We start from the raw sequence: 17,800 nt of genomic DNA, 5'->3' as shown, positions 1-17,800 counted from the left end.
TGTGGTTTTCGTAAATATCGCAGTACCATTGACCATTAAGTTAGATTGGAGTCATTCGTTTAGAATGCTGTTATAAACAAACATATGAAGTGTCTTTCTTTTTTCGATCTAGAAAAAGCATATGACACTACATGGAAGCACGGTATTTTGGGAAGACTTACATGCCTTTGGATTGCGAGGCCGTTTGCCTCAATTTATATCAATTTTTTTATCAGACAGACAATTTCAATTTCTCGTGGGTTCAACCCTATCTGATCATTATAATCAGGATCAGGGTGTCTCACAGGGCAGTATTTTGTCTGTTACATTGTTCAGCATAACAATAAATAGTCTTTCCAAAGTTTTAAAAGATTCAATTGATGGATCACTTAAGCTTTTTGTGGATGATTTTAACATATCATGTCGTGGTGAAAACAAGCACACTATCCAAAGACAATTACAACTGTGTCTAAACAAAATAAATAAATGGTCATTGGAAAATGGTTTTAAATTGTCAAAATTCAAAACAAATTGTATACATTTTTTGTAGGAAATACAAACCTCATAAGACCCTGATTTAGTTTTAAATAGCACTCCAGTCACAGTTGTAAAAGAGGCTCAGTTCCTGGATATTGTTTTTGATCACCATTTAACCTTTTTACCACACATAAAATATTTGAAAAATAAATGCCTGAAGGCCCTTGACCTACTGAAAGTAGTTTTAAATTCCAAGTGGGGAGGGGGTCAGAAAACCCTCCTTCAACTGCACAGAGCACTCATTCGCTCTAAACTGGATTATGGCTCCATCATCTATGGTGGAGCCTGCAAAAGCAATCTTAAACTTTTGGACTCTATCCATCATCAAGGTCTAAGACTCTGTCTTGGATCTTTCCGAACTTCTCCCATTGACAGCCTGTACGTTAAGGCTGATGAGCCATCTCTTAAACAGTATACTTCTAAATTACGTTCAAATAACTCGAATCCTGCATATGGCTGTGTTTCTAACCCCCTTTACAATAAATATCATCGGTTCTCCCTCCACTTCGAATAAGACTACAATCTGATAATTCTGCCGCTAAAATTACTCTTGAAAAATAAAGCCCCCACGCTGCTTTTGTTTTCTCCACCTTGGCAGTTAGTAAAGCCAGAGGTGGATTTAACATTAAATAAACAAACAAATCTAAACAAGTCAACTTATTTATCAACAACAACATAATGAATTAAGAAATACATATGATACTTACAAAGCTATATTTACAGATGAATCCAAAGATAGTGACGCTGTTGCCAGCGCCACCGTCATTGGATCCAGGACTATCTCCTCCAGGTTACCCGATAATAGTTCTATTTTCACAGCAGAGGCCAATGCCAATTTTACAGCTTTTATGTCAGTAAACAGTCAAAATATAAGAAGTTTATCATATTTTCCGATTCTCGTACTTACCTGCAGGCTGTCCATAACATTTCATGTCAACATCAACTTTTAATCAAAATTATTGAATTATTTAATGAAATTGCTACTAGCCAATACGACATCGTATTTTGTTTGTTACCCAGCCACGTTGGAATCATTGGTAACACAATGGCTGATGCTGCAGCTAAAGCAGCAGTGTGACACCACTTTTGCTTCCATACACTGATTACAAGCTAGTGAGTAGATCTTAGTCATGATCTGATGCAAAAGAAGTGGGACACCCAAGTGGGTATAAATAAAATACATCAAATAAAACCAACTATTGGTTACACCTACTTTGGGTGTCAGTCCAGATTTGAAGAGGTCATTTTACGACGATGTCATGTTGGCAATTTTCGTTACACCAATAAATATTTATTGAAAGGTGAGGATCCTCCGTTCTGTATCCCTTGTGATGAAAGAATCACGGTTAAGCATGTCCTGCTTCACTGTGTTGATTTTTCCATCACAAGGGATAAATATATAAGGTTTCATCTATGAAGGATCTCTTTAATACTATTAGTTCGCATTTAATTATTTGCTTTTTTAAAGAAATAGAATTGCATAATACATTTTGTTAATTTATTTTGTATAGAATAAATGACTTTTTAACATTAGTAGAATAAATTAATATCTCTTATTGATCATGGTTAGTGTAACATTATTGTTCCCCCGAGAGGGTATGTTATTCTTACTAAAGTTTTAATCGTAGAATATGTTGGGTTTTTTTAATTTGGCTAAATTTGTCAATAATCGCCAACACCTGAAGGGATGAAATCCGGCTGGGGTCCATGCAGGAAGCTAAAGTACTGTAAGTCCTCATGGTCCCTCGTATGGTGATCTACCTTCAGTTGCTGGCGATCTATAGCCCGTTTTTATAATGTGATTTTATGTATTGTGCTATCCATTTTATGATTCCATACTAGTTTTAAATATATTGCTGTGATAAGTCTAGTTATTTTACTGTCATTCGATGACCGAATTTTATATAGTTTAAAAGTATAATATTAATGTCAAATTTAAACTCGTCACGATATGGCTGAAATATTGCCGATGTGACATTAAACTCACTCACTCACTCACTCTACGAAGATTTGAAAGAACGTCATATGACTCAGTTGTATGATCAGGGTTACAGCATTTAAGGCCTTAGTAAAACTCGCAGGTGATTATGCTACATATGTGGAAGAAATTTCCACATGTGCCTCATCAGTGACCAAATGATGTCTGATGTAATTCCCTCGTTTGACTGTTACCTTATTCCAGCGTTAGGACATGTGAATACTTGCATTTGTATGTGTTTGTAACAGATGTGCCATGGTCACCCTTTCGTGAACACTTTTACTATTTGATGGTGACTCATGGTTACAGTTTAGTCGGTATCGTACAATGGATTCTGCTTTTACCAGATAGAATTATCGAAAGATAAGCGTGAAATACTTACACCGTGTAGATGTTCTCTCAAACACTTCAACTTCACACAGTGTTAGTAGATCGCTTTGGTGCTGTCTGTCCAGACCCCGGATTCTGATATAACGCCCTTGAGCAGCACAAGAACATGAGATATTTTCTGTTGCACCAACAGGCATTGGCCCATCATACATCGCACACAGGTATGATGGGGTCGATGGGTGCAGCACGGGGTCATCCGCGAAGACCTCAATCTTGAGGTCATGCATTCGTTCACCTGGAACACAAAGGGCATATCTGGCATTTGTATCAACATTTTTTCGCCTCTTTGAGTGGATTGAGTGGATAATGTTATTTCAGTCCCTGATGTACAGCTTTTTAACCAAACCAACGAAATATTAAATTGATCTCTGTGAACACACCGGAACAGGTACGAGGGGCGTTCAATAAGTTTTGCAACCTGGGCATTTGTGTTCACACAAACAATGTCAACTTGTGGCAGGTATGACACTAGTCATAACATCAGGTTGACATGTGTCATAACAAGTTCCAAACACAACAATAAGTTAGATGTGATGTCTTCATTCACCATCATGGATTCTCTCAAACATAAACAATGCGCTGTAATAAAGTTCCTTACCAAGGAGGGATGCAAAGCAAAAGAAACCCATGATCGCATGTGTGAAGTGATTGGTAAGGATGCTCCTGACTATTCCACAGTTTGCCGTTGGTCAGTTTAAAAGAGGTAGGGAGTCCATAGACGATGACCCAAGGTCAGTCAGGCCTTCAGATGCCACCCCACCTGAAACCATTGCTGCTATAGAAAGAGGAAAGTTGTCTGAACGACGAGTGAATCAAATATCATTTGGAACTGTTGTAACCATTATTCATGAGCATCTTGGTATGTCCAAGGTATCTGCAAAATGGGTACCTAGAAACCTCAGAGCTCAAGATCGCCATCAGGGAACTGAAAGTTGTCGAGACCTCCTCGATCTCTGTACTGCTGATGAAGCCGGATTTCTTTCTCGTCTAGTGACAAGTGATGAAACATGGGAAGCAGAAACTAAAATGGAATTCATGCAATGAAAGCACCCCAAATCTCCGCCTACGAGGAAGTTTCGCACTCAACCATCGGCGGGCAAGGTAATGGTTACCATATTTTGGGATGCAAGAGTCACATTACTGATTGATTACATGCCACTAAAAACTTCAATCAATGAAAAGTATTATGCTAATGTAATGAAAGAATTGCGAAAATCTATTCGCCAGAAACGCCGTTGGATGTTAACACGTGGTATTCTACTTTTGCATCCGGTCTAGAATCGCACACGTCGCCATATGTGAATCTGGATTCGAACAGTTAAGTCACCCACCCTACAGCCCAGACTTAGCCCCCAGTGACTATTTCCTGTTCCGGCAAATGAAATCTCCCCTACGTGGAAGACGCTTCCAGGATGACGAGGACATAAAGGCTGCAACGGAGGCGTGGTTAAAGGGTCAATCTGCGGATTTCTATAAAAGTGGTATTGAAAGCTTGAAGAACAAATGAAATTAGTGTATTGAGGTGAATGGAGATTATATTGAAACATAAAAGTGCTGCGACTTTGTCTTATATTGAAGTTGCAAAACTTATTGAACGCCCCTCGTACATTTTAACATGTATCCTTTACGATTATTTCATTTATGTGAGCGATGTGCATGCACGTATGTATACATGTATGGCTGCTTGTACGTATTCTGGCACCCTTGAAGACCCGGGTTTGAATAGGTCTTCAGCATCCCATGCTTGCCGTAAAAGACGACTATGCTCGTAAGAGGCAACTAAAGGGATCGGGTGGTCAGGCTCGATGACTTGGTTGACATGTCATCGTATCCCAATTGTATGGATCGATGGTCACGATGTCAATCACTAGATTAGACTGCAAAAAAATGTCATCATGCCAGCAACCAACAAATCAAAATCACGGAAAAAGTCATTGAGCATTACACAACAACTGTCAATAGCGGGTATGTGATCCACGAGATTCGATGACAGCCTGGCACCGTCGTCGCATGCTTCAAATAAGCGTCTGGATGCGAAGGGAAGAGTACCACTCTTGGGTAAGAAAAGTTCCCAGTTCTTGGAGAGAACCTGGATGCAGATGGACACCTGAAGCATGATCCGGTGACCGAGCTCCATTGTCTCTTGCTCAAGGTAAGCATCAACCACTCTGGCACGATAGAAACGTGCATTGTCGTCCATGAGGATGAAGTCAGGACCAGCTGCACCAGCATACAGTCTCATACATCCAAGATCCCATCCTTGTAACGCATACCTGCCATCGTGTCCCTCACAAACACATGGCCATCAGTTCTCCCAGCCCGGCTGACTCGACCCATAACCATTAATGAGCCACTTCCCCATCTGTCACATTCAGCTACGTTAGCATCCTGAAATCATTCTCCTGCTTTACGCCACACTCGAGCAGGTCGACCAGTGAAGTCTAACCAGCACCGTGGCTCATCTGTGAAGAGCGTAGCTGCCATCACAAAGTGATAACATTTTGCTGAGTGCAAGATAAACCGGTCATCTCGGTGTGTTGGAACGTTCACGACCACCTCTATGTCACTGGGTAGTTGAACCATGAGTCTGATACCGATTCCATGCCCTGCAGACCACGCTTTGACTCACACCAAGGACGTTGGCAAAGTGGCGTTGTGTTGCCCCAGTTTCAAGCATCCCTACGCATCTGGGTAATTCCTCGACTGTCAAACGACGTTGTTTCTGTTTTCAGCAATTGCAGTTAACGCTTGTTTGGGTTTCAAGCAACGGAATGCAAGGTTCCAGTCACAAACAGTCACAACGGTGGCAACTATGGTTATCATGCATCACGTGCATATGGTGTCCTCACAGCATGCCTTTACCTTCTTAGCGTGGCTCCAGAGGGTTCACCCAATGATAGTGTACGGGTTTTATTCCAATATTTGACTTCATATCATAATTTCATGTTGCATTAAAGATGTGATCCTTCACTGACTTTGATTAGTATATAATTACGTTTTTGAGTGAATTGAGCGTTATCTTTGAGATAACATAGACATTACATTTTACAAAACCATATGCTACAAGGCCATATGTATGAAAGCGCCAGAGCCAAATCCTGTGCTACACTCTCAAGTGAAAATCATGTTGGCAAGTGAACATAATTGCTCAATGACATTATGCGAAAGACCAATTCCAATACTGTCAGGTTGTTGGTAATCAATATTTTACAGTAAATTGTCACTTGTGTATAATTTCTGAACTCCAAGCCACTAATGATAGATGACACAGGTCATGGACACCAGTTTGAATCAGCACACACTGTTGTCATCGTTTTAGATGACCCTTTTAAACGATAACCGAATACAAAATATAAGTACATTTTAAGCAACATTAACAACATGTCAAAATCATTAATCATTGAATTTCAGTAAAATCACTTGTACTTGAGATAAGGTGTCGTCACACGGACGGTCCGCGATTCGATTCTTCACATCGGTACAACGCGTGAATCTCACCAAATCACTCACACAATCAGAAACACTTAACGTGGTCGGCAGTGGCTGATATTCTAGTATACTGAACCGCAAAAGAAACGTCATCATGGATAGATATATAAGAAACCTTATTTGTAAACACACTTTGAGACATATTAAAAAGATGAAACTTGTCAAAACTGATCATCAAGGTTGAAATTAAAGTGTCAAATGTTCTTAAAGCGAAACATAACACTTGTCTCTGAGAAAATGGCATCACAAGTCAGTATCTCGTGTGTCTGCCATGTGCATTGATGACTGCCGTGCAACGTCGATACATGGATACATAGATACATGTTGAGGCGGTTGATGAAGGCCATGGGCACTTGAGCCCGCACTCTGAGGAACGCCTGACGCAGTTCAGCTGTAGTTGTCGGCCTTGGTCGGACGTCATTCAGCAGTCTTTGAATCTCGCTCCACAGGTGCTCAAAGGGATTTAAATCGGAACTGAGGGCAGGCCACTGCATGGTTCTGATGCCATTCTGCTGGAGGAAGTCTCTTGTTGCTCTCGCAGTGTGGGCACGGGCGTTATCATGCTGAAACTCGTGGTTGCGGCGACGTGCCAAATGAGGTATGGCGTGCGATCTCAAGACTTGATCAATTGTACCGAGCTGCTGTGACACCATTGCCTCTCCCTGGACCGATGTTCTGGAAGACCACAGGGCCGACCCACAAGTCTCTCTCAACAACACAAGCATCCGAATAACGTTCCCAACGGCGTCGCCAGACTCTCTCTGCCATCTGCTGTTGAGATACAGTAACGGTTCTTGTCTGAGAAGAGGACTCTCCTCCACTGCTGGAGGCGCCAATGCTGGTTCTGTGTTGCCCACTGAAGACGGTCCCGGCGATGACGTGGTGTCAGCATGGGTCCTCGGTGTGGCCTGTGACAGTGGAGGTGTCTGCTCGTCAATCTTCGACGCACGGTGTCCGCACTAATGTGTCGCTGTTGTGTCCCCATGGTCTGTCGAGCCGTTTCCACAGCAGTAACAACGCGTTCTTGAAGATGCCGTCGAATATCTGACGATCCTGACGTCAGGTGGTGACCCTTGGTCTTCACTACGTGGTCGGTCATCTGTAGTGTTGGTGGTCTGGTACCGTTGCTGGAGCCTGTATGTGGTCCTTACGTGGACGTGAAATGCATTGGCTACTTGCCGGGGGTTTGTCCATCTTGCAATCGTCCAAGGGCTTGGTGTCGCTGATTTCTTGTCAACCTTTGCATGTGATACCAATTCACTAACGAATGAATGTTATCTGATCTGTGTGGATTTTTATAGGGCAAGAAATTGGGGAACGAATGTGCATTTCAATTTGCACGGAACTCACGTGCATTGGGTTACCATGGCCGTTGCCGTGCTGCCTTTGGGCGATCGGTTTTATTGTCATCTGCTTTGTTTTTTTATCATCAAATTTCATTTTTCCGGACAAGGTTATGTTAAATATTAGAAACTTTCACAAAAATTACCCAGATATTTAAATGACAACTTTTCATGCAATGTTACTTTGGATGACGTTTCTTTTGCGGTTCAGTATATACATGCCAAACATGCGGCCCGTATAGGTTTAATTGTCCTTACCACAACAATCCACTCGGTTCGTTATGGTAACGTATTCCAATAAGAAGTCACTTTGAAGGTCAACCATCCAGTATGGCTGCATGTCCCCGTCTTGGCTCTCCCAACACGAGCTCCTTGAAAAGACTGCTTCTCTGTTGCCATCTACTGCTCTGCCTTTGTTATTGATGAAGGTTGAAGATTTAGTTGGTTTGCCTAAGGCCAGATTGAGGTTACCTGATAGATGCAAGAAAAGAAATAATCTTACAAAAGGGACCGATACATGTTTGGTGTCCTGAAGACAATACGTTGAGTTGGAAACAAATGGTCTGTCTCGAATATTGCCGAATGGGGCATCATACAACATTTACTGAAAACACGTTCTGCTAGACTACCTCTATTGTAGAAGTGCGATTGTATGTCAACTCCCATTATAAACCTTCAGCGACGTCACTCCATTGTTCTTGCACGTCACTCTTTACTCGTACTGTCCTTACGCCCCACTCAACCGGGATATTCTTTTGAATGTCTCTGGACCGGACAACTATAATGTCAATTTGCCCTGGGAAATTATCGCAATAATGTCCCTCTGACCACGGATCTGTTCCTCTGTCAACGATTTTTCTGTACAATGTTTCTAAATAGCTTTTTAACATGCCAGCTCTTCTTAACAGGTACAAAGGAACATATTAAAGCCCTGTCGAATGACATGTTTTCAAAGTTTATTACAGGAGCAAATGTTTGGTACAATTTTACTCGTTATGTACACTATTTTCATGTGCTATTGATATTTTGCTGAAGTCTCCGTAGTAATCGACTGGCATCTCTGCAGCTTGGCAGTGGATATGATATTTGAAGCTACCTCACGTTGTTCGTCTCATGGTCGCTTGAAGCAGCGAACCGCCTCAATTCGGTGCCCTGGAAGATAATGGATATATAGTTTCAATTTGTAAACATTCCTAAGAAAGTCCGTTTACGTTTTCATTTACGGATTGCTGACGGTCGACTGTGAGTGTGGCGTCGACGTGGAGAACGTTACCACAATGACTGCGTTGTACAGACAGATCGATGGGGGGGGGGGAGTGTCATGGTGTGGGGCGGCATCAGTCATAACCAGCCATGTCACCCGATCTGTTTCCAATTGAACATCTATGGGATTACCTGGGTCAACGCCTCTCACGTCGTCCGCAAGTACAGAACCTGAGAGAACTTGAAGATACACTACGTCAAGAGTGGAATGCCCCAGAACACTATTCGCAGACTTATTCGATCAATGAGAAGACATTGCATGGCCTGTGTTGCTGCCAATGGCGGACATACCAGATATTGACTTTTCATTTTAACACTATGTGTCTTCCTTACACTGATGACGTAAATGTAATTACTGTGTGGTATTCCTGTTTCCTTTGTCGTCTTTCTTAATAATCCGTCTATGTCTGTTCTAATTAAAATCGGTCATTGCTCAAGTTGTTTTTGTAATATTTCAAGATTTATTGCTGGTGCGTTTTCAATGCTGTTCAGTATATATATATAAACAAAAGTGATATTTCCTGATACAGACTTTTATAAATTATTCAAACATTCTTTATGTTTTGATGCGATGTAAGTTCCTAATGCACCATCAAAGATAAGGATAATATCAACAAATGAGTCATAAAATAGAGTTAATAAGAGTTAAATAGAGTTATAACAGAATTTACAGCAAAGACCGATATTTCTCAAACGCTGAATATAGCATCGTTTGGGATTTTCTTCATTTTTATACGCCCGAACTTTCTTTGGTTTCACCTTTCTGCCCTTAATCCCCGCCTGTATTCGTTTCAGAGATGTCTTCTGTGAACAGTAAGTAGCGACGCCCGTTGGTATCATTATTTGGGCCAGTAATTTGAGGGTTTGGCGACATCCACTGTCTGTTCTCTATCCCCTCTCAATGCAAAGTTTAGTACTATAAATACATGTTTTTACATTTATATTTAAAAAATGTATAGTCTTAAAAGCAATAATTAAGGTATTTTTCAGCAACGTTTTCAAGAATATGGAACGACACAGAAAATAATTGAAAACATAATCTAAACAAAGTCAACAACCTTATAAATATACACTAGACATACATTTCTATGGATATTTTTTTTCTATAAAAATTCATTCTCACCTGTCATACAAATTCTCTTTCGACCGAAGGTAGGACTGCACTGCCGTGAAAATACCATATAAAGGTCAAGTCTGGAGATGAGTCCCATCTTGTTTTCTCGCCTCAAATATGAAATAATTCAACGCTGTGTTGAAATTGTCGTCATCAAGTTCTTGTGAAGGTTCTCCAAACTTGTAGAGATAATCGTCATCTTCTGTACCGACTTCATCTTTGTTCTCGAGATAACTATACTGCGTTATGAAAATGTCGTCACGTTCCATCTTGATACTAACCCACGTAGCTGAAATTGAGATATCGGCTGCACCGGGTGTGTGCTGCACGTTCAAGCAACGTGATTCATAACAGAGAACAACCAGCAGCACAAAATATTACCGTTCGTGTTGTGTTCGAGCCACCTGTTCCTTTATGGGTATCGAGTATGTGCTATATTTATGTATGTGTTTTCGCTTTTTCAGTCGGTATATAAGTCGGATAAGTATGACCCTTTGGGAGTATTGAAAAGTAAGTATGTTTGGCATTTCCTGTTGGAAACATGCTTACTCTTCAAATAGGTCATTTTCTCCTATACTGGGAGCTTACCTGATTTATATGAGGAATATAAGTTACATTAACTTGAATTGGAATCTACCTGCTAGACATTGGGCCCTACATGCTGCACTTAGAATATTAGTTAACTCCCACGTGGGCCTACTTGCTACACAGGAGAAGATCATGGAAGCCTACAGGTAAGACTTGGGATTAGTAGTTAACTGCCATTGGAGCTTACATGCTGAAATGGGAATATTTGTTTACACCCACGGGATGCCATATGTTAAATATGGTAATAATGGTTAACTCTCATGGAAACCTACATGTTAGACATTTACGCCGCACTCAGCAATATTCCAGCTATATGACGGCGGTCTGTAAATAATCGAGTCTGGACCAGACAATCCAGTGATTGACATCATGAGCATCGCCCCACGCAATTGGGACCGATGACCTGCATCAACCAAGTCAGCGAGCCTGACCACCCTATCCCGTTAGTCGCCTTTTACGACAAGCATAGTCGCCTTTTACGGCAAGCATGGGTTGCTGAAGACCTATTCCACCCCGGATCTTCACGGGTCTGTTGGGAATATATATCTACATGGGAATATAATTAAACTTTCATGGCAAGATATCTGCCAGGTATGGTATAACAAGTTGATAAAAGCGAAAAAAAACATTTCCATATTCTCTGCTAAATGCAGAGTTTATTTAACGATTCCGAGTGTATCATAAGGAAAGAGTTTTTGGATCCTTTTCAAAAGGTTATGAAACCAGGTGTTCGCGAAAGGTGTTCAGCCCCACCGGTGGCACCCGTCACAAACACACGCAAAGACAAGCTTCTTTAAGACCTTGAATGCTTTAACCCTGATCAAACAACGTTTGAGCAAGAGTTGTATCAGTCTCAATGTACCTCGACTGTACTCCAAAAGTTGTGAAATGTAGATACCAAAGGCTGGAGCTGCTGGAATATTGCTTGGCATCAAGGGAAAATTTGACTATTTGAAAGCTGAAGTCATCCCTCTTGTCATATTGTCTTGTTGATAGTTTGCTGAGACGGTTCCACGGGTCTCACGTATTTATCGTGTTCAGGTGGAAAAATCATATGGAATTTTGGTTAACTGTCATACGTGCCAATCTGTCATACATTCCGGGTTAGAATTGGTCCCAAGCCACCGATACTGGTTGCAAGAGGCGACCTAATAGATTGGATGGATCTCGGTGACTTGGTTGATTGCACGTGATCGTACCCGTACGGCTTGGATCGTTAGCAAGAATCAATGACAGGATTGTCAATTATTGACATGACCCTGTCATATTGTGTATGGAAGAAAACACCCGCTAGACATAGGCATTTGTTCCAACAGATCGATATAAGGGATTAACAGGCAAAAACCTGTATGACATCGGCATTCGATGTAAAAACGTTATATGTACCAGCCACAATTGTATATATGTTGCAAGCAATCAAACTATCGATGACGTCCGGTTTTCTATGTCCCGAATGCTGTACAAAGACACGTTAAAATTAAAATAGTTGATATCGACACCACAGTACCGTGTCGATAGATGAATCGAATAATGATAACTCCCTTAACAATGCATTCCTCTTCGCTTTCATCCAAACACAACGTTTGCGGAAATGACATATAACACAAATGGATATTCCCCATCAATATATCGGATAATTATGCATTATTAATGGCCCCATGTGGAGGGACTTGTCTCGATTCAGTAGGGTAATACAAAATCTCACTGATAGATAGGCAAACAACTTTGGTTCGAATCCCTTATTCGTGGTAAACGGCAAATACCTGCATAACTGTGGGGTTTTCTCTCAAAATTAATAAGCTGCCATATTTGTATCTAAACACTGTTCAAAGCGAAATTTAAACCCCAAATCAAACACAAGCTTGGACAAATAACATAAAATTGACCCCTTAGAGAAGGGAATATAACTATATAACAAACACTATTGTGTTTCCTGAGTTGACAAATAAGATGAACGAGACTTGTCCCAGTACTATATGGTAATAAACGTAACAATGATTTGCTACCAGCCAAGCCTGGACATATAACACAGAAGGGTCTTGACGCAGAACGTTATTATCCCCCACCACGAAGTTGGGCGGGGGATATTGGAACGGAGTTCGTCCGTCCGTCCGCTTCTCAATTGGGCCAAATTTTCTCAAAAACTATTCAAGTTAGAGGAATGAAATTGTGCACACTGATGTTACTACTCACGACCCCAAATATGTTCGAAAATTGGTGTCGCACATTCATATTTTACAGAGTTATGGCCCTTGCTCCATGCTTTTCAACTTAGTGTATACTGAGTGAAATGGGGACAAGTTTTTTCAGCAACTACTGAAATTAAATGAATGAAAGTTTGCACGTTATCTAAGAGATACTTGTCAAGACTGTGTTCGAAAATTGGTCCCGACAAATATTTTGTTTACAGAGTTATGGCCCTTGCCCCGTGCTTTTCAACTTAATGCATAGTGTTTGCAATTGAGGCAGGTTTTCTCAGAAACAACTTAAGTTAGATCATCTAAGAGATACTTATCAAGACTGAGTTATTTTTTGTGCAGAGAAAGGGCTTTTTGTGCGCATTAATTTCACCTTTAATTTTTTTTCTGATGACAAAAAGCGACCCAAGTGCCTTTCTCTTCTTAAGGCTTTATGGGGCTCTTTTTTATTGTTATTGTTCACTACTCTATGAACAAACAAACTTCTTATGTGCCTCATGGTGGGGGATAGTGATAACGCTGTTTTCTTGTTATACTATACCATATCAACGATCGACATTTACACGAGATCCGTTCCAGTGAAATTTTGGAATAAAAGATAATGCTTTTTGAGAGAACTTTTCGCAGTAACATCACATAACACAACGCTAATAGGTATCCTAGAACGATAAAGTATTATACCAAAACCGCAAAGGACAATGGAAAGAAAGTAAAATGACCTCATTACACATATGGACTTTACCCAAACATGCATGGATATATAGTATGAGATATATGGTCGTATCTAATGATATGCCCCCAAGGAATATATTACATTTTTAAAATGACAAATGTTGTTTTTTTGTGATGCAGGTCTAACGGAGAGAGAGAGAGAGAGAGAGAGAGAGAGAGAGAGAGAGAGAGAGAGACCGTACTAACCTGATACAAATGTTGCATGAGTGAGAAGTAGGACCGTATTTGGAAGGAACATCCTTTCTCCACGACTGGACAACTCTAATGATTTAAGTGAAGGGTTTGCGTACTTCAGGTAACCTTGAGAAAATACTATTTGTCAAGGCGTTTCCTCAAGATGGGCAAGTCGATATCATCGTTGTGTGTCAATACCATAGCGTACAGTGCATAGCAACAAGTACTCACTGTCTTTGTTGATAGCATGTGGGAATAAAACATATGTGATAACATTGATATAATAGAATTGTTAAAAACTTGTCATGCCCCGGAATCAGAATTGTTTCGTTAAGAATTAATTAAGGAATATGTAATAAGAAAAAAGTCTCTGTCAAAAGGGGGGGGGGGGGGGGGGTTGGGGCACGGGGGGCCCAGTCAACTAAGGCGCCTCGATTCGCTGTGCAGAGTTGCGACCCTTGGGCACGCCAGACGCCTATGGTTGTGGGTTCGAATCCCGGTTCGCCACGATTATGTTTCTAGGCTTGTCAGCATACATGGCCTTGTTATGGAAACTAAGGGTGACCGTACAATAGCTTCTTGTTATCATTTCCTTTAAAAACAAGAGTCATCAGAAAGATGACAATCCCCCGGCAGCTGTCTGTAAAGTAACCACTAGTAAATGTGCAAATCTGTATGTAATGAGTCAACAGTTGAATGTTCTTTAAGAAGCATACATTGTTTACCCACTGAATGGTTTTCGAATTCTGACCCGGAAACGAACCCGTTCCCTAATTGAGTCTAGGTCCAACTTCTTGCCATAAAAATTGTAAAAAATAAAAATTCGTAAAAAAAATAAAATATCAAAAGGCACAACATCAGTATGTGCCTGATAGCTTTGCCAAGTTTCGATCAAATACACTGAAGGGTTTTCGAATTCTGCCCCGGAAACGAACCCCATCCCCAATTGAATCTATGTCCAACTTCATTCCATAAAAATTTAAAAAAATAAAAATTAGAAAAATCCCAAAAATGGTGGTGGTGTTGGTCAACACTGCTATTTGTGCAATTTTTAATCCCCACCGCCTAGTGATACTTCCAGTCAAATTTTGTTCATTTCCAATTAGTGGTTCGGGAGAAGACGTCGGATCGCTTGAAAAAAATGTTGACGTATTGACGACGGACGGCACGGCATAAGCTAAAAATCAAACTGATTGAGTGATCATACAATGGGTCACTCTTCCAAAATGTAAATTGGGAGTCGATCCCCTCTTGCCCCACCTAACTGAGTAACACAAATCATTTAATTCAGCGGAATCGCAGAAGTCTCATGACCAGGTTTATTGAGTTACAATTATCAATACAAGATTTTATTAGCCGTCAGCAATCTGTTTCCAGGATACGTATCTAAAACATACAGACACATTTGACCTAGGGCAGTATAACTGTCATCATTCGTTTTATCCTCCGGGAGATAAAGCGACTGGAGGCACTTCTGTTTAATCAGGCAGGACGTCTTTCATTGTGGTCTTCACCTAAATACGAATCCTTCCTTTAGTCTGACCTTCAGAATCTATATGATCATGGGCGATTAGATATATTGGAGCAAATATGAAATATCCGCCCTTCGTGGCATCATGCCATTGTCGTCCTCTTACCAAATCCTTGTCGGGATCATACAGATCCATCTAAATATCGTCCTTCTTATTTAACCAGTTGATTTTGCAAAATGATGAAACGAATGGTAAATAATACATTAGTTTGGCATTTGGAAACCAATCATCTTTTTACAAATATCCAATGTGGTTTTCGGCAAAGTAGAAGTACCACTGATCATTAAGTACGATTAGAATCCTTTCATAAACATGCTGTAGTAAATATAGCCCACGTTGTATCAATTTTGATTGATCTCGAGAAAGCATACTATACAACTTGGATGCATGGCATTCTAAGGGATTTTATGGGATTTTGGTTTTAGAGGTCTCCTGCTGGGGAAACGTTTTTTGTAGATCAGAGCAGAGGTATCGTAAGTCCCAACGATCCCTTGTAAGGTGACCCGCTTCTATATTGTGTTTTTGATAATGATTTATATTTTTAAATGTTCTCAACTGGTCTTAAATGGAAACTATTGTCGATGTGACGTTTAACGCACTCAGATCAATATTATTGTTCAATACAATGGGAGAAACGATGTTGAAGAGCATGAAAAGAAAACCCTCTTGATATCTTACGTCCATTGATCATCCGTTTGAAAATCATTGGCTGTTGTGAGGTTTATAAATATTTTATTGATATATTTATTGGCTCCGTAATGGGGTATGTTTTGGTGTGAGTAGAGAGGGCAGTATGGATTTCGTTCAACGTGAAAGAGCAAGATGATAGCAAGTGACATCATCTTAAGCATCCCGACATTAGGACCAACAGACTCTGGGAAGCAATATAATATTAATGTTTTTCACCACTAACAATAGAGTGGAGATGACGATGCCAAAGAATATGCTTTTAAATGTATGTAATGTACACAAAGGACATAACGATCAAAGTTGATGTTCACTACTCACTTGTGCTGACTAGAGGGGTTTCTTTTACGTCAAATGGTTCTGTTGCAAAGACCCCCATCGTGCTTTTCAAGTTCTTGAACCTAGTGGTTTCTACAAAGTGGTTTATTTTACTCAACACAGGATTAAGATCATTTCAATGCACGAAAATATATAAACGATATTAACGTGTTGAATACATTTGTATCTTGTATTGATACTGGACGTTATCGAAGAGGGTAATCCCGTCTTTCGATTCGCAGAAGCAGTCAATATATAGGGTGAGGTTAAAATCACAAATGTTATTTTGAAAGTGCAATAGATTTCATAAGGAAAAAGGATTGGTGATTTAGATTTATGTAGGGGGCACTGGTGGCTCAGTCGTCTTAGGTGCCGCGATTCGCTGTGCAGAGTTGCGTCCCTTGGGAACGCCAGAAACCTATGGTAGTGGGTTTGAATCCCGGTTCGCCCCGATTATGTTTCCAGGTTTGTCAGCACCATACCCGTGCTCATAGGCTTCACCGAAGTGGTAAACGTCTGAGACCTGAATCACTTCGGGCTTTCCTCCTACATTAAGCTGACACGCTGTGATATAACTGGAATACTGTTAAAAGCGGCGTTAAACATAACTCACTCACTATATTTCTGTATATATGAATACAGTGAGTGAGTGAGTATTTGTTTTACGAAGCTTTTAGCAATATTCCAGCAATATCACGGCGGGGGATACCAGAAATGGGCTTCATACATTGTAGCCACATGGGGAATCGAACCTGAATCTTTGGCGTCACGAGCGAACACCTAAACCACTAGGATACCCCATCGCCCCTTATATGAATGCAAGCAAAAGAATCCTTTCCACAATCATACGAAATCTATGCCGAAAGCAGAATCCATTGCACGATTCCGACTATATCAATAGCATATGCATTTTCTTAATGAATCGCTATTGAATAGTGATGATACCAGATCTAAGCGCATCCTGTCCCATCGCCATCTCCCTTCACAAACACATGCAGAGGTAAGTCAGGTGTTCACCTATACAAACAAGGGAAACACGGGTCCTGCACATTTTGAAAGCTTCACCTAGGCCCCGAATGCTATAAACCTGATCAAACTACGGGAAATGTTCGCGGAAAGAGTATGGTCGATGTAACTCATAACTTGAGATATGACGACACCAAAGGCTGAAGTTGCCCGACATAAAAGGAAAGTTGCTGTGATCCCTCTTTGGGATATAGTGCACATTTCTAAATATTAAACAGATGAGGCGGTTTCACTGTTCTTTTTCTAGTTAATCAGTGGAAGGAAAATGTCTGTATTGAGTCTTTTATTTAGTTCATAGAACTCACAAAGGCACAAAGACAGCAAGAGAAAACGGCATTGATTGGTTGCATTGATACATTAGGCCTCATGAACATTTGAATACAAATAAGTGTCGCTGATGATCAATCATGCCTTTTCCTGAACGCATATTGTTCATTATAAGATGACTACAA

General features: G+C 40.6%; 1 protein-coding gene across 1 annotated transcript in view; it reads right to left on the bottom strand.

The window, feature by feature from the left end:
• The window catches only part of LOC124113796 (fucolectin-1-like), a 42,067-nt gene extending 28,207 nt beyond the window's left edge, over positions 1–13,860 (bottom strand). The window contains exons 1-3 of the mRNA XM_046474317.2: positions 13,798–13,860; positions 7,975–8,187; positions 2,877–3,119 (exon numbers count right to left, since the gene is read on the bottom strand). Of these exons, the coding sequence (XP_046330273.2) occupies positions 2,877–3,119; positions 7,975–8,187; positions 13,798–13,849 (508 nt within the window). The 5' untranslated portion in view covers positions 13,850–13,860. The remainder of the gene's footprint in view (positions 1–2,876; positions 3,120–7,974; positions 8,188–13,797) is intronic.
• Positions 13,861–17,800: the final 3,940 nt, after the last annotated feature.

The sequence above is a fragment of the Haliotis rufescens genome, unplaced genomic scaffold (genome assembly GCF_023055435.1).
Source record: "Haliotis rufescens isolate VD_foot unplaced genomic scaffold, xgHalRufe1.0.p SCAF_38, whole genome shotgun sequence".
NCBI lineage: Eukaryota > Metazoa > Mollusca > Gastropoda > Lepetellida > Haliotidae > Haliotis > Haliotis rufescens.
The sequence above is the reverse complement of the archived record's forward strand: the minus strand, read 5'-3'. Positions and strand labels throughout refer to the sequence as shown.